Source organism: Canis lupus, chromosome 30, assembly GCF_048164855.1.
Source record: "Canis lupus baileyi chromosome 30, mCanLup2.hap1, whole genome shotgun sequence".
Classification (NCBI taxonomy): Eukaryota; Metazoa; Chordata; class Mammalia; order Carnivora; family Canidae; genus Canis; species Canis lupus.
In genome coordinates, this window is record NC_132867.1 from 36672859 (window position 1) to 36695273 (window position 22415).

The following is a 22415-nucleotide window of genomic DNA, read 5'->3' on the forward strand; positions in this document are numbered from 1 at the left end:
AACTTAAATACAGAATAAACCAAACCAAATCATCTAACTTAATTTTTTTTCTCCACACATTAACATCCATCTAGCCACTCATGCTAAATCTAAGTTATTTTCAATTCCATCACAGAAATGTAGTGGTTACATCCTGAGCAACACAGTAGACTATTTTAACATCTCCTCTAGTATCTTGTCCTTTACTTAGTCTCCTTTGAAAAGGCCATTTCAGAATCTCTGCAACAAGAGCATCTCACCATTTCATGTCCTTGTGTTCCTCTCTGGGTAATTTTTTTAAAAAGATTTATTCATTTATTTATGACAGACATAGAGAGAGAGAGAGGCAGAGACACAGGAGGAGGGAGCAGCAGGCTCCATGCCGGGAGCCCGACACGGGACTCGATCCCGGGACTCCAGAATCACGCCCTGGGCCAAAGGCAGGCGCTAAACCACTGAGCCACCCAGGGATTCCCCTCTCTGGGTAATTTTGATAGGGTAGCACAAGAATGAGAAACTCAGACTCTGGAGTCAGAAAGAACTGGATTAGAATCCTGGCTCTCGGAGTTGTTAATTGTTGGCTGGGACTTTCTGAGCAATGATCTTTAGTTTCTTTATCTATAAAGTGAGAATAATGAATAATACCTACACCACAGGGTGCTTGGGGATTTAAATGAGATATTACCTTTTTCTACAAAGTGGATGGTCCAGTGCCTGACAATAGGGTGCACTCAACAGATGGCAGCTGTATCATTTCTGTGTTTATGATTTCAGTCACACATAGAAGAACCCCGGGACAGTTTCCTCAATCAGCTTATAGTGTAAGAATATAATTAACTTTGACTTCGGATTTAAGGTTTAGATGGTTTGCTTGTCTGGTTACTTGACTTGGTTGCACAGAAGCAATTTAAACAGAAGATTATAGAAACCCATTTCATAATGTAGACATAGTGGAAGAGATCCTTGGGAGCGTTTAGTGGCGTGACAAAATAACATGAAGACGTGTCATCTTTCTTACAAGTTCTGTAGGTAGATGTGAACACAAGCCTGGGAACTGGCTCTGGTCTTATCCACCTGTGCAAGTATCTCGGGGAGAGGCGCTTCCCTTCTCTCCAGTACTCTACGTTCTCATGTTTAAAGGAAGAGGTTTGTGATATAGTTAGCATTATGTGTCAACCTGACTGGATCATGGGATGTCCAGACATTTGGTTAAACATTTTTTCTGGGTGTGTCTGTAAGGGTGTATCCAGAAGAAATCAACATTTGAACTGAAAGACTGAATAGAGCAGTCTGCCCTCCCCTGTGTGGGTGGGTGACATCAACTAACCCACTAGGGACCTGAATGGAACAAAAAGGTGGAGGAAGGAAGGGACGATTTGCTCCCTTTGCCTGGTTTTTGAGCTGAGACATCGATCTTCTGCCTTCAGGTTTCTGGCTTTCATGCTTTGAGACTTGAACTAAAATCTACACCATTGACTCTCCTGGGCTTCCAGTTTGCAGACAGCAGATTGTGGGCTGTGAGACTTCTCAGCCTCCATAGTCACATGAGTTAATTCCTCATAATAAATAAATAAATGGGGAAGAGGAGAGAGAGAGATGGAGAGACATTGGTTCTGTTTCTCTGAAGAATCTTGACTAATGATACAAAGTTGAAGGCAGCCTGGTGGCTCAGCAGTTTAGTGCTGCCTTCAGCCCAGGATCGAGTCCCATGTCAGGCTCCCTGGATGGAGCCTGCTTCTCTCTCTGCCTGTGTCTCTGCCTCTCTCTCTCTCTCTCTGTGTGTGTGTGTGTGTGTGTGTGTGTGTGCGTGTGTGTGTCTCATGAATAAATAAATAAGATCTTTAAAAATAATAATAATACAAAGTTGAGCTAAGATCATCCAGGGTCTTATACCTTCCACTCCTGTGATTCCATGATTCTTGCTAACTAAATCTAGATTACCACTCACTCAACAGATGCACATTTACTGACCTCTGCATACAGGCCACAAGCCTGCTGCTATTTTGTCTGGTGATTAAAAATGCAAAAGATGTGTTCCCCAACCTGCAATCTAATAGAATAGACAGTCTTTAATTAACTCTAGCAAGATTCAAACAAAATAGGTTTACCGTCCAAGGTTGGTGAGGATATTCTTCTATAACTTGTTATTCACCTGCTTTCGAAGCCCAGCTTGGAGGTGTCACATTGAGAAGGAATCATGTGAGAGCCACGTGAGTCCTCTTCCACTCTGAGAACTCAAAATCTTGACTTTACAATAAGCCAGACCAGCAAAGACTCACCGTGGACATATGCTCTCTGTCCACAATGAGCTGTTCTCTAATGTAATTCACTCTGTTCATAAAGGATGTCTTAAGGACCATACTAGTGAAATGCAGTGCTGCAATCATGTCAGAAATATGGTCACCTCTACAGTCTCACTGGACCTCAAGTGTAAAGTCCAGGGATCCTGCATTTGGGATTCAGAATTAAGAAAAACATTGTCTTCCCTGTGAAACTTCTTTGTAAAATCAGGGATTATGTCCCCACATGACTTTTTATTTTGGCTGCCAGGAAGCTCAAAGCCATACTGGAAGCGTGGCTACAATTTCTTGGCCAACCTTGTGGTCAAATGTGGTCAAAATGGATACATTCTTCTTTCATGTGATTTTGGTTTTTCATTAATATTTTAATTGCCTCAAAACTGATACCTAATTTCTTTTTGATCAGTAATTTGGTTCACAGGTTTATCAGTAGTTTAGTCTACAAAGCATCTCCAATCCTTGTGGGATTAAATGGTATATGCAGATTTAAGTACATATGAGATGCATTCTAGAATATAATGTGAAAGAAAATTAAGCATGCTAATAAAAGAACTGGTTAGATGTTTTAAAAGAAGCAATTAAATTGCCAAAAGATTAAGGTTGGCTTCCTAGACAGGGTGGATTTTCCCTGAAGAAATATTTGTGAGCAAAGAAAGGAGGAAGGGCATTCCATCAGAGGGAACCACATGGATCTAGACATAGGCTTGTGGCAATGCAGACTGTGAGAACATATGACTCAGGGCCAGGATATGGCAGAGAAAAATGATGGAGGCTGCAAAGAGATTAAGGAATCATATGAGATTCCAAGGAAACTACTCTTGACAGTCATGTTTATTGTCATCTCATCTCAGATGCTCTGAAACATGTGTCTGAACCAGTCATTTAAGCTCTTAATCCCATATGCTCTTGTCAGGAACCACTTACTTCATGTGGATGGGTCTTATCTACTCTTGATCAGTTCTGGTCACTTCCTATGTGACAGGCATGAGATTCGCAAATACTCACTGATACTTCATGAATTGAGGAGAAAGGATCCAGTGTGGAGGGCCTGAAGATGACATAATACAAGGAGCTGCAGCCATGTGTGTTTGGGCGGGGGGGGGGGGGGGGTCAAAAAAAAGGGGGGGGTCTTAAATCATAGAAGAGCTTTTATTCATGGTGACTAAAACACAGTAAGCCTCAGTGAATGAATGAATGTAGGGAACAAGTGAATGTGGCAACTCTTTATCTCTGAGACTTCTGATTGCCATGAGTGTTTGTGCTCAAGGTGAATATTGAGACAATAAAAGTAGAAATGTTTGACTGATGAGTCACTAAATTACCTCTGAAACTAATAATACACTATATGTTAATCAACTGAATTTAAGTTGAAAAAAGGGGAAAAAAAGTAGAAATGTTTGACAAGCCCAATGCCCAATGCTTCTGCACCCATTTTAGGGAATAAAAACAGTGAAAAGGAAAAATCTTTCAAAATGATGTAAGCTGCTAAAACCTGAGGTCCTATTGCATTTTGGTCACCATTTTGCAACTTTTAAGAAAAGTGGATGAAGACTGTGCCTTCCTCTTTGTTAGCCCTGCTGGTTAGCACACTGCCAAGTACACTGTCAATACGGAAAAAGCTACAATGACCACCAGAGGTATAGCTGGTACACAGAGGGCCAGTGTCCCCGATGGCAGATGCTCTGTGAAATGTGGAGAAATCCAGTTTTAGAATACTAGCTCCATCATGCAATGGCGACCCATTTGTTTCTAAACAGTGATCTATGTTCACAGACTCAATGAGGCAAACGTGGAACACTTGGAAGTCAGCGGCCTGCATTGTGCCCAAGTTGTCTTGGCTGTTGATAGGAATGCAGCCAAATGCCTGCAGGCCTCATACTGCGCTTGACCCAGCTTGTCAGAATGGAGCTCCAGGCTTCCTCCACTCTTCACTGCGTTCTGTAACTTTAATTGTCCTGGGTTTTCCTGTGGATGCCTCAACATATGACCGCTTGTTTTATTTTATTTTATTGATTTTATTTTTATTTTTTGAGTACCTTTGTCACACAATATTACATTGCTTCCCACCAAATGGGCGACTCTTCATTTTTTTAAATTGCTTGGAATGTCAATGTGAAATTGTTGGTTATTTCCTATCTTCCTGGCCACTCCCTCTTCTAAAAAGTAACCCAGCCTGCCTTCATTAAAAACAGTTAAGGTGTACTCAAGTAAAATTTACTCGCAGTCTCTTATTTAGATTAGAGCTTCTCAAATCGTATTATGCATGAAATCACCCAAACAGTGCATCAACAATGTGGAATCCTTGACCCTCCCCACATCCAGATTCAGGAAACTTGGAAATGTGCATTTTCAAATCATAAGTCTCCCAGGGAGTCCTGATGCAAGTGATTCTGACTGTACTTGGAGAAACATTTTCTAGTCGACATCCAAATCCAGCTGAGCCAACCACTGAAGTGCCATTTCACCAGGCTACACGTGTCTAGCTCCTCATAAGACTGATTTCACTGAATGACACTCTGATCTACAACCATGTCAGGAACAGCCCAACTCCATGAGATGTAGACTTAGACATACAGATGTACACCAAATAGACAGGTAGATGAAAACGCACAAATGTGATTTACCATCTAACCAGTGTACTGTGAGAGGAAGAAACACACATACAATTTTTCCAGGACAACATGCATAAGCCAGGGCTCCCCAGAATGTCTGCTGGTCTCATTGATTGAGTGTTTTTCTCAGGACTTTCTCGTTCTTCGAGGGAATATTTTTCTCTAGATTTAGAGTGAGTAGCTGGGCCATCTCTCCTATACTACTTTCCTTTTTAGCCTATGAACACTTCATGCAATGATTGAGGCATCCCCTTCTCACTGCCTGCTGACACCTTGGAGCTGAGTGACACTCACCTTTTGCAACTGTACAAGACTTAAAAATTTGCATTTTAAAAGCAGATGCTTAGAGGGGATCCCTGAGTGGCTCAGCGGTTTGGCGCCTCCCTTTGGCCCAGGGTAGGATCCTGGAGTCCCGGGATCGAGTCCCGCGTCGGGCTCCCGGCATGGAGCCTGCATCTCCCTCTGCCTGTCTCTCTCTCTCTCTCTCTCTCTCTGTCTATCATGAACAAATAAATAAATAAATATTTAAAAAAAATAAAAGCAGATGCTTAGAAATAAGTCATTGTTCTCAGCTATCTTTATGATTTGCCCTTCTGAGTGTCAATCAATGTGTTTAACTAGTAGGAACTCAATGTGCCAGGTGGAAGCAGATTTGGAGAATTCCATTTGTGTGCAGAGTGCTTTATGCCTGCAAGAGGTGCCTGGGTCCTGGAGTGGGGGCTGAAGGTCCAGATGCAGCAGCTGACAGAGCTGCCCCCAGGGCCTGCAATCTCATGGCCACATTGGGGAATTATTTGGATTGTGCAATGCAGCCGTCTGGGTAGGTGGGTGGGTGGGTAGGTGGGTGTGAGTGTGTGGCGTGTGTGTTCATCTGTGTGTCTGAGCACACATACATGAAGCTTGGCCAATAACTGAAAGACTCACAACTTGCAAAATCAGCCACCACTAGCTCTCTTACAAACACTATTAACTGAATAACTGCCTGCATTGGCGTGAAGCAACCAAAGGAGGGAACAGCTGAAAGAGGACTTTCTTCAGGGGATGAAACCAGTCTTTACACAAAACCTTCAGTGTGAGCCAATCTGCACGACCATCAGTCCACTCATCCAACTGACACTTAATGAGCAGCTACTATACAATAGCAGGCACGCTGGATGCTCTGACTCCATTAAAGTGGTTCTTTGCCTCCTCCCCATATAAGTATCTCTCCTGTTTTCTCAACATTTTACTTAAGGTAGCAACCCTCAAGTCTGTGCCTGCTGGGAATGATACTGATGACTTCAAAGCACACTGACGATGTGACAGAAATATGACCCCGTGGGTGAACAGTTTAAGTGGTACCACACATTACCTCCTGGATCTGTGATTCTCTAAAGTACCAAGACAAGAATCTTCAATATAGACCTTGACTGGTTCTCCCATCTTAGAGAACTAAAAGCTTTGTTTTGCCTGAATTGGAGGAACAACACTCTTAAGAAACAAGGCTACGGGTGAGATGGGCATGGATGGACATCCTTTGCATTCCTACCTCATCCTGGTTATATCCGGATAGTGTCTGAGGCAACACCATCCTTTCCCTCCATTCTTCCCCAGGAACAACTGCTCTCAGCCTTTTGTAGGTACCACACATCCAGGATGCTTGCCTTGGACATTTGCATATCCATATTTTTCCCAGAGGAACAACATTCTATTCTACAGCCCAAGAGCGAGCAATGGGTTTCAGATAAGTAGCTCAGCTGCTATGATCAAACCAAGTACAGGGCTTCTGTAGAAAAGTCAACTGCCTTTTAATCAGCATCAAAATCAGTTCTGTCCCTGTCATCAAGTACACATGAGACTTCATCTCTGCTGTCCCCAGTAAAAGTCTTACAAAATGCCTCAAGATGAGGGACGGCTCCAAAGGATAATGCTTTTCAATCAACTGCACCAAATCAGCTTCATGCAGTTTGCTGAGAGCCACCCTCTCCCCGTGACAATCCTAAAGCAAAGTCCGGTCCACAAACCCACGCCAGAAGTTGGGCCACATCCTCTATATGTTGCCGTCTATGTGGAAGGGGACAGAAGTCCGTGAAAGTGAGCGTATGCAGACTAAGGGGCAGTGGGATGGGAATCACACCACGGAGGGGACTGTTTGTCATCACACTTCACAGAGATGCATTTAGTGACCCCTGGAGCAAGGGAGAATCACGTTCTTGCAAACCTTGCCCATGCATAGATATCCTTTCACTCATCCTCCCCTTAGTTAATATTCACTTGAACACCTACTGCATTCCAGGTCAGCACCTGGTTGGCCATGGAGGTTGGGCCTTTGGGGGGGCTGAGGCTGTATGGAGGGAGGAAGCTAAAAAGCAAACACTCACATGAATGTGCAGTATGATGACCAATGGGAGTGAACACAGTAAAGACAAATAAGGCAGGGAAGATGAGGATGCTGAGATCAGCCAACTGGAGTTGAGAATGGTTCTAGATGAGAAGCCCTCAGGAAAGGGCTCTCTGAGGAGAAGTTTGCACCCAGCCCTGATGAAAGACAGAGCTACCTGGAATCAAGGGTTTCAGGCTGAAGTGGCAGCAAATCCAAGCTCCCGAGACTGAGCCACAGGGTGACCAGATGGTTAGCCACAAGGAGTGACAGGGAGGATCCCACGGGGGCTGTGTCAGGAGCCAAGACTGAGCCCAGAACCTCAAGGAGGAGAACAAAGTGGGCAGGCAGATCTGTGTGAACTCTAACGTGGCCTCTTACTATTAGACCCTGGGAAAAGTTAGTTGACCTCTGGAAGCTCCATTTTCCTCATCAGGGAAATTGTGATTAAGAATTCCATTTCCCAAGATTTCCTGAGATGGTGTCTCCAAACTGCTTACCAAAAACCCTGCCATGGAGTAAGTTCTTATTGTGGCCATGGTATTTTTGGTTTTATGTGGCACATTTCCTCTGAGAAGCTGTGTGAAACTCATCTTTCCCATTCCCTTCAGTTTTGCTCAACAAGTTAGTTCCTGGCATTTCCTCAAATTCAGAGCTATTGCTTTGGTTTGAGTTTAGAATTACTTCTGTGGCAAAGAATTACTCTGGTTCTCGGAATCTGTAGTACAGGCCAGGGATAGCTGGAATTCTTGATTTTGAGAACGCGCAATACATAGCTCCCAGCGTTTTATTTTTTGCTGGATAAAAATTTCTTTTTTTTAAAGCCTACTATCTAGTATGAAGAGCACTTCATCTAAAAAATATTTAATACCAAATAATCTCAGAAAAAGGGCAATTCTTCCCTTGAGTGGTCACTTTTCATAGATTTCCATTCTCTCTCTCTCTCTCTCTCTCTCTCTCTCACACACACACACACACACACACACACATACACACACAGATCAGGGGACATTTCACCAAAGGTGGTCAGACTCCTGCTGGCTTCCGTGTAGAATAATGGCCCTAGACCAGTGAGGATGATGGAAGCCAGAGGTGGGAAGAGAAAGCTGAACAGCCTTCTGGAAAGGTGTGGCTTGCGGACTGAGCAGAGTGAAGTATGAGCATCTGACCTGCTGGGACGATGACTCTACGCTCGTTCGTGGTCATGTTTGGGGGCGGCATGTGCTTCTCCTCCATGTAGCTGCCATAATTCATGCCCACAGTGTCGGGGCTGCCCACCATCTTCCCGCCTTTGGCCATACTGCATTCATCCGGGGAGTTCCTGAAGGAGAAGAAGATAAATCCTACCATTATTGTTGCCACCAAGAAGCCTGCCTCCCAGTCTTTTTGTGATATACAGAGAGAACCAAAGAAGGGCAAGGTGGGGAGGCTGAGGAAGGAGGAGGAGAGAAGAGAAATGTCAAAGGGCAAATACAGTGTCTGCTCTGCGCTGAATGACCGTGTCCCCTCAAAACTCCATTTTTGAAGCCCTGACACCAAAAGTAATGGTTTTTGGAAGTGGGGCCTTTGGGAGGTGACCAGGGTCCCACAAGGTCATGACAGTGAGGACCCTGTGATGGAATTAGTGCCCTTACAAGAAGCAGAAGAGACCAGAGGACTCTCCTTCTCTGTCTCTGCCACTGAGCACACACTGAGAAGGTGGCCGTCCACAGCTCAACGAGAGAGCTCTCCCTAGACCCCAACCCTGCCAGCACCTTGGTCCTGAAGTTCTAGCCTCCAGAACTGTGAGAAATACATTAATAGATGCCTGCTGGGTAAGCCCCCCCAGTCTGTGGTATTTTGTTATGACAGCGGAGTTGGACTAATATAGCGCCCACGCTCAGTTGAAGCACCAAGCAGACACCAGGGATGCAAAGCTGCCACCTGGCTTCTCTTTCTTAAGCCAGCTCCTTCTGAAACTGTCATGTCAAAACTTCCCTGGTGACAGCTGTTTGGAAACACTTGCAGGGAACAGTGAACTACCATTGTCCTCTCTCTGTGACTATAAACAAGCCATGTACACAGATGCTTGGAGGCAACACCGGCTCTGAAGGCACTCTGACAGGCTTATCCTAGAACGGCATTCCTCTTCCAAACCTCAGAATGAGATCCTTGTGTCCAATTTCAAATCCCTATAGCCAATCTTTAGATATGGAGCTTTGAAGGCTCACCATGTCCCCAGCGGAGGTGCAAGCAGGCAGGACAGAGGAGGAGGCAGGCCTGGTACCCTGGGAGGTGGCGGGAGAGTACACTCAGCAGCCCCTAGGCTGGGATAGGATGAAGCCAGCTCTGAGGATGCAGAAAGGGATCAGCAGCTGGCACTCGGGTAACCCTTCACAGGGCTACTGTTACTAAGGCAGTTGTAGTCATTTGGATAAAGACAAATCTGCCTTTCTTTTCTGGAAATATATATATATATATATATATATAGTGAAATTTGAAGGGTAGAGGATATGGTGGAATCATATCTAATAGGGAAATCCCACATGGAATATCCAGCTTACCTGGGAAACAGAAAAATATGTCAATGTCTTTTAGAAATTAACCCACAGATGGTTAACTCAAGCTCACTGTATAGCTGAGGGATCTTGATAGTTGGGTTACGTCTTCTAAGGTGGATTTCTAGCAATTGCTTCTCCAGCTCTACCCAACACAGGACTTTCATGCCTTTGGGAATCTCCAAATTTCCACTGGATGTCGGATTTCCTCACCCAGTGTCTAAAGCCTTGAGGCTATGGACTCCACTCCAAGGAGTTTTACTTCATCTTCTCCACAGCTCAGTAGTGGGAGCTCTGCAGCCAACTTGTGGAATCATGGAACTGTGGGACTGGCATGGACCTGACCCTCAAGTCTGAGAAGGTCAAAACCATCTGAGGCAGAAGGGCACTTTCCAGGTGGGACAGGGCTGAGTTGGGATGGAGGAGTTTATTCAAGAGCCAAAGGTGTGGTAAGGGTGTGGACAGAAAGGGCAGACGGATGGGCAGTGCCCTGCAAAGAGCATTCAGCATCTCTAGAACTATAAAAAACCAAAGGGCCTTCTCTGCACTTGCTCACGTGGCTGGTGCTGATGGAAGGGGCTGAGGGCTGTCGAGGAGGAAGGAGCAGGCATGTCTGTGGGTAGAGATCATGGTCAGGGTCACAGGACTAGGGCCCTACCACAGGCCTGGAAATCCATGGTCCTGCTTCATGGCATCCTCACAGCTGTGCTAACATGAAGGAAATTTAAAAACAAACACAGTCTGAGTTCCCATGGTGCAGATCCTCTATATTTCCACCGCTGCCTACACATGCACTACTTCCTGCTGATGCTACTTTTCCTGGCTTCAAACACTTATCTCTAGAAGCCTCATCCTAATATCACAACATGGAATGTCTTCACTTGAGACTTTGTTTCCTATGCCTTTGGAAAATTCCACCAGTTGAGTGGAGGATGTGTGTTTTGGTCTATTTGCCTCAAGGAGAGAAGTTACTAGGGACGAGGGGACAGTCTGAAAATTTTGGTTCTTCAGGGCAAAAGCTTTAGATGCTGCTCAGTGGATGAGAGTAACTCCAGCTACAACTATAAAATCTAGGGTGAGCACTGTGGGTTCTGCTCATTCAGTCATCTGTTTAGACCACTTTTATTGAGTGCCCGCTGTATACCAGGCACCATAAATCCCCTCTTCTCCAGCAAGACAGGTAAGCTTTCCCATTTAGCTTTCATTGTAAAAAAACAGCCACATGAACCCATCAGACCTGATTTTCAAAAGCTGCCTCTTCAGAACATTGTATTTTGTTTAAGCTTCAGAGGAAGACAGATTGGAACCATGTTCTTGATCATTTCAAATAGTTTTTGTAAAAACTCTAAGGGAACTCCATCCCCGAGGAGAGGAGAGGGTCACTCCACAGGCCTCCGACATGCTGGACTCAAGCAGGTAATCAAGGCATAAGGGCCCCAGAGATCCCAGGTGTGCTGTTCCCGCTTCTCAATCTTCTCCCTTGTTTATTCTCTTGGGAATTTTAACAGCCCAAGAGGAGAGCATATATACATGGGCCCTGTCCTGAGACCCTAACCTTTATCGGTCCTCTCACAGCCTGAGGTAGCAGGTATGGGCACCATATCTACTTTTCAGAGGTATAGCTGAAGGGGTATGCTCAGTTCCCAGAGCCAGGAGGGGTCAGAATGAAGACTGGAAGCTAGACAGCCTAACCCACTGTCCATGCTTCTGGTCCCCATGTGGGGACCTCCACAAGGAAGCCTCCACCAAGGAAAGGAAGATGCTGTTCTTACAAGTTAAAATAGGCCTTAATTTCAGAAAGGCATGGAGAACTCCCTGACCACGTGTTACTCTGGTTTAAGGCATGCATTGCAACACCTGCACAATTCCTATTCTAGGACACCACTGTAGCCCCATGGCTTGTTCAATTCCTGGCACAGCAGGTATGGGAACCAACCAGGACATGTCTAAAAAAAAAAAACCTGAGTAAGAAATAGAGGCAATTCCCGGAGATTTTTTCAGAGGCATCTATTTAGACACTTTGTTTAAGGGGAAAAAAAAAAATCCCAACATGATTCAGAGAACTGGCAAGTGTCTATTTAAAAGTCTCCCAATAAATACATTTTCAGCTCATGGCCCAGGTGTGATAAGGAAAGACCCACACTTCAGAAATCTACCTCCTGGCTGACTGCACTGAGCTCCACAGACACTGTGCATTCTAAGGCTTGCAAGTTGGCAGGGAGAAACTTCCCAGGAACAGTTTGGTATTCCACTCGCATCACATGATTCCTACTCCAACAAAAGGATTTGGACGTTCAATGCATTGCTTTTGAAATACACGTAGCAAAGGGCATCCCTTTAAATATTCTATTTTTAGTATTTGCATATGTGTTTTCCAGCAGTTTCTGTGAAAATTCTCAGGCAATTCATTAGATGCTTGTTAAATGGAGAATCGTTTGGGGAATATGAAATGTCTCTGTGTTGTTGTTCTGGGGGTTAATTTCATTATTGCAAATAGATGTCATGAAAGATATTTCTCTCAAGGACTCTGTCTTTTGGGGGCATACAGAAGTTATTATGCAAATCAAAATCACAATGAGAGATCACCCCACACCTGTCAGGATGGCTAGTCCAAAAAAAATAAATAAATAAATGTTGGCAAAGATGTAAAGAAACTGGAGCCCTCATGCTGTCGGTGGGGATGCAAAATGGTGCAGCATTGGGACACAGGATGGAGGTTCCTTGAAAGTCTTCAGAAAAGACAACCATATGACCCAGCAATCTCATTTATGCATATTTATCTGAAAGAACTGAAATCTAAACTTCAAAGAGATACTAGCACTACTATAGTCACTGCACACTCTTCACAATGATCAAGGCGTGGAAGTGACTGTCCACTGATAGGTGAATGGATAAAGATAATGTGGTGTATACAATAGTGGGATACTATTTTCCTTTAAAAAAAGGAAATTCTACAGTCTATGACTGTGCACAAACCTTGAGGACATTACACTGAGTGACATAAGCCAGTCACAGAAGGACAAATAGCATGGGATTCCATTTACATGAGGTGTCTAATGTGGTCAATTTGAGGGAATTGAAGTGGTTTTTCAGAGCTCAGGGAGGGAGAAATGGGGAGTTAATACTAATCAAGAGGCATAAAATTTCAGTCAAGCGAGATGAAAAATCTCTCGAGACCTGTTCTCCAATATTCTACCTATGGTGAACAATAATAATGTACATCTCAAAATTTGTTGAAAGGGTAGGTCTCATATTAAGTGTTCTCACCCCAATAAAATAAAATAAATTAAGAATTACTGTGCCTTCGGGTGCCTGGGTGGCTCAGCGAGTTAAGTGTTTGCCTTTGGCTCAGGTCAGGATCCAGGATCAAGTCCTGAGTTGGGTTCCCCACCCTCAGCAGGAAGTCTGCTTCTCCATCTGCCCCTCCCCCTGCTTGTACTCTTTCTCTCTCTCATTCTCTCAAATAAATAAATAAAATCTTTTTAAAAAAAGAGTTACTAGGTCTTAACCACATTCTCAAATGCACATTTTCATGTCTGGGTTTTATGTGTAACCCGAAAACCACCAGTCTTGGCAATCCCATAGAGAATGTGGCATCAGTGAGAGGGACCAGGAGCTGAGAGGACAGCTGCTCCCCTCTGTCAGAGCAGGAGAAATCTCACATTGGGCTGAGGTTGCCTCAGGGGGGGAAGGCTGGTGCAGAGGGAAGAATTTCACCAAGACACTGGACAACAGCTGGGGCACCATATCACTTCCCAACTCCCCTACCATCCCCTTGGAGCCACACAGCCTTAGGAGGTCAGTATCAGAAGCAACCTCACAGATCTCCCTGGGGTGTGGGCTAATTGGGGTCACTCCGGGGAATGCAGAAAGCCCATTCTACCAACATGATAAAAAGATGGGGCAATGGAGCCCTTCTTCAGGTAACTGGAGACACATGCCCAATTAAGTTGTTTTATTGAGCCTCAAGGAATGAATCACTTATAAACAGTAGAAAATAAAGCCTGTGACTGAGATAACCAGCACTGACTTCTTACGACATACTGGTATTTCAAATTAACGGTGAAAGGACATGGCAAAGAATATCAAATAAACTGGAACTGCATTAAATTTAAATTCAGGTGAGAAGTCAGACATGAACCCCCCCATGAACATGAACATGAACCCCCACAGGGTTCTCATACAGTTTCAGAATCAAGGAGTTAGAAGAGGCTCCATTCCCAAGCCCCCAGACATGACTTTCCAGAAGCTACTTAGACCAACAAATGAACATTTTTCTAAACAGGAGATTCCATCATTTTCCACTGTACCTTTAGAGTTATATTTCTGTGGATATGTGGTGGTTTTCAATATATTTTCCCCTACCCTTTCTCAAACTGTGTGTCATTTATAAGATTGCATACATGACATGCAATATAAGACAGTTATAAAATACATACAAGACAAAATGATAACATGAATAATCAAAGGATTGAAGTGAATGGAATGTAAGGCAGAAAAATAATTAATCATGAGATAATATCAGCACATTGAGTAGGCTTACTCTTTATAGCTGCTAGAAGTAGGACACCAATTTATCTCTGAGCTTCCTACTAGCCAAAGCAAAGAAGGAAATGTATCCTGTCATAATTCAAGGTGTCAGACACATCAAGATGAACCAGTTATTCAGCAGAAGCAGAAGTTTCTCTCATGGCTTCTCCCAAAGAAAAGTGGGTGATACAGCAAGCAATATCCTTCCCAAATCCAGAGCATTCCACGCAGTGCCTGGGAGCTGGTGACAAAGCAGGGGGCTCCAAGAACACAGATCTCAGCTGCTTTGGCTACAGAAATCAAGAGATTGCACATGCTTAGCTAGTCCTTCATACTTGCCATTTCTTGACACTTTTGGAAAGAATGGGCCAACCAGAGAGATCGGTGAAGGGATCTTGAGAGATGGAATGCTATATATTCCAGTTTCCACAATCTTCTATTTCTGTGTTTTAAACTCAAATTTGCCTCTGAAAGTGCCTAATGCATTGTGGACAAACAAATGTTTATAGACCTCAGTTGATTTGAACTTAGGCTGTTGGGATCCTGAGTCCAAGTACCTTTTTTAAAGATTTTATTTATTTATTCATGAGACACACAGAAAGAGAGGCAGAGACATAGGCAGAGGGAGAAGCAGGATCCTTGCAGGAGCCCGATGTGGGACTTGATCCCAGGACCCCAGAATCATGCCCTGAGCCAAAGGCAGACGCTCAACCACTGAGCCTCCCAGGTGCCCCTTGAGTCCAAGTATTTGACCACTACACTCTAGGACTTCACCTGGTAACTCCACATGAGCAGTCACTCTCATGGACATGCAACATAAGTGGATGGGCCCTCAGAAAACTCCATTTCTTTACTGTTGGGTATTTTCAGAAGAATATCCTCGGAGTGGCCCTGAAGGCAGTCATGGAGAGATGTGCAGATGTGAGCTGAGCAGTGGCAGCCACGTACAAAGCCAGGGCCTCCAGGGAGAAGCCCAAGATGGCATGTTGATGTGGATATACACATGAATTTTGATTAGTCTAGGTTTTTTTTTGATCACCTCAATTTCCAGTTGAATGTCAAATGCTCCCCCAACAAGACTCCCTTGAGGTGCTCGGTACCGTACATGCTCTGCAGAGATGACGGGCTTGCACACTGGGAGCCTGGGAGGGAGTCAGATGAGAGGTCCCCACACTAAGAGGCATAGCAAGCAATAAATCTGATCCAGAATGTCGGCCCAAGAACTGAGGACCAGGACACAAGCTGGACCATCAGAAAAGCAGTCTCAGGTTTTAAGATCAAGTGGAACACAGCCCGAGACAAAAGCTTCATTTAGCTGTTCCTATACATAATACCTTATTTTTAAAAGGGGTAACACACCTGTGAAAATGTACTGAGAAATTAAAGCCGGGGCTTTGTTTTTGAAAAACAGAATAAACTTGGCATCTGACATTGGTTTGCTCACATCAGAGACTGCTTACAGCAGGGGAGATTCCATCATGGAAAGAGCCCGCAGTGAAGGGCACAGACGTGGCCATTAGCTTGACAAAAATGGAGCCTCAGCCCTGCGCTGTCCTCTGTACCACTTGAATGGACCTCATTGATCTGAGAATGTCGCTGAGGGCAGCCCCAGGCAACAATCCTGAGCTCACTAGCCACATGAAGTCTGTGATTCACCCTCACTTCAGAAGAGTTAGCAGAGGCACTAGTGCCTTAGAAAAAAGTCCAAGGCAAGTCAAATTAAATTTGGAAAATCAATATACTTCCTCTAGAAGTGGGTAGAGACAAACCCACAATCCTCTTGAAAATCCACCTATTCTTCAAGACCCATCCTTCTTCCCATGCCTGGATTCCTCTTGCACTTAAAGAGACCACTGTCTGCAGTCTTGCTCTCCACCTCATGCTGGTGGAGTGTTCCTAAGCTTTAACTTCCAGACTGATCTTCCGCAAATACAAACCCATGCTGGCTATGTGTATCCTAAGTCCTTCCCACCTTTGGATAAACCCATACTCCCTAGATTCTCCATTGGCCCTGGGTCTCCTCAATTCATTCACTCCTTTAACCAGTACTTATGGAGCAAGTCTCTCAGCCAGGCCCTGTCCCAGGTGCTAAGAATACATCGGCGTCCCTATTCTCATGGTGTCTGCATTTGAGTGCAGAAACCCCCTCTCCCACACTCCACATTCTCTTGCCCTCAAAGACCATGTTCTGTATCACCCTGACTCTTAAGTGGATAAGCAAGCTAATGTTACTATGGTGCGGTCTTCAGCTCGTCCCTGTTTACCAGAATGTCACTATCTTCCCGAATGTTCTTTTTAGTTTATTGGGTGATGAAGCTATGTGAGAGAAATACAAAGGTTTTCTTTGGCAGCTCTGCCCTAAAAGCCCAAAGAGGTCAGTTCCGAGAGAGGGCCCGTGGGAGGCTGGCTGGGGCATGCATTCCGGGCCTGTCTTAAACCCGAATACCGAAAAACCCTTCTCAGGTGGTTTTCCTCCTAAGAACCCTAAAAGCACATACTTAGTCCTAATCGACCGAACAAACTCCTAATCGAGTTTCATAGCATGAATTGAGGTAAGGCACCACAAAAAGTATTTTCAGGACCCCAGACAAGGAGGGGATTGTCTGGAGAGCGCCGGGGTAATTTGTGGGTCTGTTTTATTTCTGAATCAGAGGCAGTGGAAAAGCTGCTTCAGACCCCATGGCCCGAGCAGCGGGTGGAGCTCGGCAGTGATTCATGGAGAGCTCCCCGCTCAAACTGAAACTGTAGATGTTTGTCTTCACAGCTGTGTGTTATTTTTACCCTTGCTAAATATGTTCTCTTACACCTGGAATCCCAGTCTCTTCCCTCCAGTCCAGTCCCCTTCCCCTTCTCCAAAGCAGCTGAAGACTAAGTTAATTAAAAAAGTCACCACTAACTCACTAACAGTTAGTTCTTTGTCCCTGAAAGGGGTTTGAAGTTTCCCTGCATTTCACTATTTAAGTTTCTATTTCTCTTTATGGCTTGAGAACGGATATCAGCAAGATCTTGAAATTTGGGGAGAAATGCATCCTTTTGGGACTCATCATTTGGAAATAAAATATTCTACAGACTAAGATCTCTATAAACATGCTCAGGATGTTTTACCTTGTGAGTGGTGTGTGTGTGTGTGTGTGTGTGTGTGTGTGTGCGTGCGCGCATGTGTGTCTTTCTTTTATTCTTTGCTCAAAACAGGTTTCTCAGAGAGGAATGAATTAAGCCCAATAGCCACCAAAGTGCTTCAATTTTTTATTTTCATAACAGGCTATGTAAATTCTGGTTAACCAACATGATTTCACTTTTGAGACAGAGTATGCCAAAGCAGTCCCCCTGTCCCTCTGCCAACACCCACAGCGACCTGATGGGACTCCCGTGTGTCATAATGGGGAGCAGGACTCCTAGGCTCTTTTCCCCTACAAAATGGAACCCATCCACTGGACGTCCCAAGAGATGGCAAAGACAGCAAGGAGCGTCTGCTGCAAAGAGGGGATGAGGAGAAGTCTGCTCCAGACAGAGAAGCAGTAGCAGAGGCTTTGTCCCCTCCTGACTTTTCCTTGAGTAAGACTCTGTCAGGCCATGTCTCAGTTTTGCAGCCCAAGGAACTGACATCTATAAAGACTCAAGGCCTCTTACAAGTAGGACAAGCTATTACTAACTGACCTCACTATCACCCTTTGGAAAATTCACCAGCTTACCAGTCTCCAACACCGTGCCACCCACACCTTGGAAGAAGGCCGAGCTTAATTAGGAGCCATCAGAAGCCTGAGGCAGACAGAAGCAAATGCAATTGCTGTTGCAGGTGTCACAGTCCTAACATAATACATGAAGTCTTACAGAAAATATAGGAAAACACATATTAAGTCAAATGTCGAGGAGTCAAAGTAGAAAGGCATGGAGAAAGTGCAGGCCCAGCAAACCACTTTCAAATACCAAATACTGAGTGCTGCACATAAAAGGAGGAATCCCGGCATTCGAAGACTTTCAGCCAAGATTCCATTCTGTAGGTAGAGGCTGGGCACAGCAAGCTCAGCACAGACGACATGCAGAGTCCATGAGCCGTCACCATCCTGAGAACTCTACATTTCAGCCCAATGAGTATTTACTGGGAGCCACCAATGTGCTCGGATTGCAAGTCTCTTCATCACGCTTACAATTTTTAAAATGTGATTTTGTTTGGAGACATCTCACGAAGGTAATGTGAAGGTGAGTGCGGATAACTTGACCTGCTGTAATAAATTCAAATGAGATGCAGGTAAATGGTTTTTAATGTGTACTCTCTGCAAGACAACAAAATGGTCAGGGTGTGGATGTAATGCCTGTCGGACAAGAGACAGAATGCATGGCTCGTCTGTCATTTGGAGGAAGCGCCGCTGTCCCTGTCAACACAGAAGAGCTGTCTGGCTCAAGGAAGCAGCCTGAGGGAGAGGAGAGGAGCCCAGGCCTAGGGTCAAAGGGCCTATGACAGGTGGATGTGAGCAAGTTATGAAAATATTGAGAAACTCAATGTTTTTCATCCAAAAAAAGGGATATAATCATAATGCCATTTCACAAATTTAATGAAGAAATTGGAGGAGATACTGTGTACTAAAATTCTGTTAATAAATCACAGTATGCTGTGGAGGTACTGATGAATGTTGCTCATCTGGGATGCTCTGTTTCATGCCCAGGAGGACTGGGTCACACCATCATGCCTGCTACGGTTGAGCCCTGAACATCCCTCTGTTCTGAACTTGTCACGTGATTTCACAGAACATTCCTCACCTTTGAGGGACCATGAGCTTCTTTTACTCATCTTCATAGCAGCTAACACAGTGCATGATGTAAACACCAATTAAATGTTAATTTAGGACAAGTTTTCTCAGTTTGGGCACTATTGACATTTGGGGCCAGACCATTCTTTTGGAGATGGAAGGAGTGGGGTGGGGGTGGGGATCCTCTCTTGTATATTATGGGATGTTGAGCAGGATCTTTGGCTTCCAGCCACTAAATGTGAGGAATGTCCCCCAGTTGTGACAAAAATGTCTGCAGACTTTGCCAAATGTGCCCTGAGGCACAATCACTGTGGTTGACCACTGTTGGTTTAATGAATTAAGATCCACTGAACTCAGGCAAGAAGGCAAGGGCTCCCTCATTGTGCCTGGTGTTTATGAGCACTAAGTGTGTGGCCTCAAGGTCTCGCCCAATACTTGGAGGGGCCCAGGCTCTAACCACAGGAGGATTCTCAGTGTGGCTTGTCCACACCTCATCTGGAGTATACCCCCAGACCTTATTCACCCCCACTTCCCTCTTTCTTACTCTGTAGGTCCAACCTAGCAGCAAAGCACATCAATTCTACCTTCAAAATATATCCAGAACGCCATCATTCTCCCCACCCCTCCACCACTACCACTCTCACCGAGGCCCCACCATCCCATACCCTAATTCCTGCAGAGGCCTCTCAGCAGGTCTCGGCTTCACTACCGGAGCCAGGAGATCCTGCTAAATCCTGCTAAATCACACCCCCACTTTTGCCTACAGCACCCCGTTGGGTCTCCTAACTCACTCAGAGTGAGGCCCACGATCACTTTAACTCATTGCCTGTTTGTGGCTTGGGTTACTAAATGTCAGTCACGATTGTCCTCTAAAGCTTCAGCCTGACCTCAGGGCCTTTGCACTCAGCACTTCCTTTTCCTGGTATATTCTGCTGTTTAACCAGGGGGCAGTCTCCCTCACTACCTTTGGGGCTTTATTCAAATGTCACTTTCTTAGAGGTAATGTTCTCAGGCCACCCTCTGTCCTGCCTCATTTTTCTCCTTAACATTTACCGTAATCTAACCAGCTATATGTTTTAATTGGTTATCTGATTCAATGGCCATCTTCCCCGAGGAGAAAGTGAATATAGCAGGGCAGATATTTTTTTGTGTTTTATGCCTCTCTATGTCAGGTACCTAGAACAGTGACTGCACATGGTAGATGCTCAATAAATACTTGTTGCATGAATGAACAACTGCCAGCATACCCGGTATGTCTGATGTCAAGATGGACCAATCAGATAGCCCCTTTCCTGTCGTCGTCATCACACTGCAGGTGGCATGCTCATTAAACATTATGTCCAAAGCATCTTGCTATTTCATGCTAGGCCGGAGTTACCCACCCAGTGAATCTTCCTGCCAGACCACACAGAGGGGCAAGACCCAGTCTCCCCCTCCCAGCCACACAGGCTCAGGCAGGTAAAACCCTACTATGGTGTGAGGTGAGGGAGGCGCACCTCGGCTCAGGCAGACGGACCTCCCGGGGGCAGACCAACCTCTCCACGTTGCATTCTCCCAGACTCTGCCGGCCACTCATTTTTCATCTCCCTGAATCCTGCAACAGAGCACTGATTCTCAGATCGGTGAGCACAGGAATCCCCAGAAGGCTCATTAAAGCACAGAGCTGGGCTCCATCCCAGAGTCTTGTCAGATTCGGCAGGTGTGGGGAGGGCCCAAGAATGTGCATGTCTAACAGCTCCCGGCTGGTGCTGATGCTGCTGATCTTGGGGCTCCACTGTGAGAATTGCCACACCAGGGAGCCCTCACTGGACTCGAGCAAGAGGTTAATGACTCCAGGTGGTGTGGGGACTGGGCTGGGGCAGGATTCACAGCATGGCACCCAAATTCATTATGTTCCAGCTGCAATAAGCTTCCAGGGGGGCCTACATGGATTTGTTACTTCCAGGTGGGCTACATGGGATTTTCACGTATGGAAGGATGCAGGAGATGTCCAATGCAGCCTTTCTGAGATCCGGCTGACTCTCTGAGTCAGAGATACTCAGATGCCATCAAACAGCTGCTTTGCACACAATACTGCCTTTCATTTAAGGCAATCATGTGTGTGAGTGTGTGTGCATGCGTGCGTGTATGCGTGTGTGTCTTTTTCTCGCCCATCTTGCCTGTCTATAGTGACTTGAGCCTTAGCAACCTCACAGTAAATTAAGGTCATCAGCAGGGGGCTTGCTGGAGGCCAGGCGAGCATGCAACCCCACTGGCAGGAACCTTTGTGTGTACTGTGTGGGCAAACAGCTGGTTCAAGTTTGACTGTGCACAGACACTTCCCCACCGTATGAACACTTGGGGGTTTCTTGTGTGTAAGGCTGGAGTGAAGAAAGGGGGAAGGCAGGGTGGCCATGGACTACTGAGGCTGAGAAATGATGTCCTGTGTCTACACAGTGTGCAGTGAGATTAGTGTCTGCAAGAACCGTGCCCTCTGATACAGCAGCAGCCAAGCCAAACCCACAATTACTTCCCTGTTGGCTCACAAAGCAGTGGTTCCTTTCTCTCCTGTTTTCCTTTTATTATTTTTTATAGAGCTCTATTATAATGGCAACAGATTTCATTTCACCACTTATATTTCATTTCAGGACCCTGTGAGCCCAGAAGGGCTGAGGTTTTGTAGAATTCCATCATTTGGTTAAGGAACAAAGTCCCTCCCTCTACCCAAAGCACTTGGCCTTTTCCTCCAAGGGTAACAGATTGAGAGGGTCAGAAAGGACCATTCCCAAGGATGGTGTTCTGTCAGAGGGAGCTGGGTCAGATTCAGGCAAGACCCCAGCTACAGAGTGCTCTTGTCCTGGGGGATATTCACCAAAGAGCAATGAAGGACCGCAAAGGGAACTGCTTACATGTTGCAGCCAAAGTCTGGGTTTTGACTTATGTCAATTCCCCCTTGAACTTGACTTCTAGAGGCACGTGGCCCCCTCCAAAGTCCACTGCATGAAAGCTCATAGCAATGACAATTAGAAGAAGCTGCTGAGCTGGGGGCCAGGACATACACTTCTTTTCTTGCTTCTGTCCCAGAGTCCCTGACATACCGTGTCTGGGGCTTCCAGTCAGGGGAGTGGTGGGGAGGTGGCCACTACCTCCAGAAAGATGCTTGGCAGGGGGTGGGGGGAATGTTCAGGAGCTACACCCCTTTTCTTGGTTCCCATGCCCTCCTCCACACTGACTCTGCCATGAAACCTGCAGGGCAGGACCCCTGTTCTCCATGGCACTGCCTCTGCCCCTGACACCTTAGATAGAGCTGATATATAGCCAGGGGCCCATTCAAGGTTTCCAGAATGAAAGTCCAGTTTCCAGTGACTGCA

The 22415-nt window shown here is 45.4% G+C and overlaps 1 protein-coding gene across 10 annotated transcripts in view; it reads right to left on the reverse strand.

Moving 5' to 3' along the window:
* The window catches only part of ERG (ETS transcription factor ERG), a 186024-nt gene that overhangs the window by 32037 nt on the left and 131572 nt on the right, over positions 1–22415 (reverse strand). For all 10 annotated transcript variants that reach the window (XM_072806985.1, XM_072806979.1, XM_072806983.1 and 7 more), the window contains one exon: positions 8420–8571. In XM_072806985.1, coding sequence (XP_072663086.1) covers positions 8420–8549 — 130 coding nt within the window. In that variant the 5' untranslated portion in view covers positions 8550–8571. The remainder of the gene's footprint in view (positions 1–8419; positions 8572–22415) is intronic.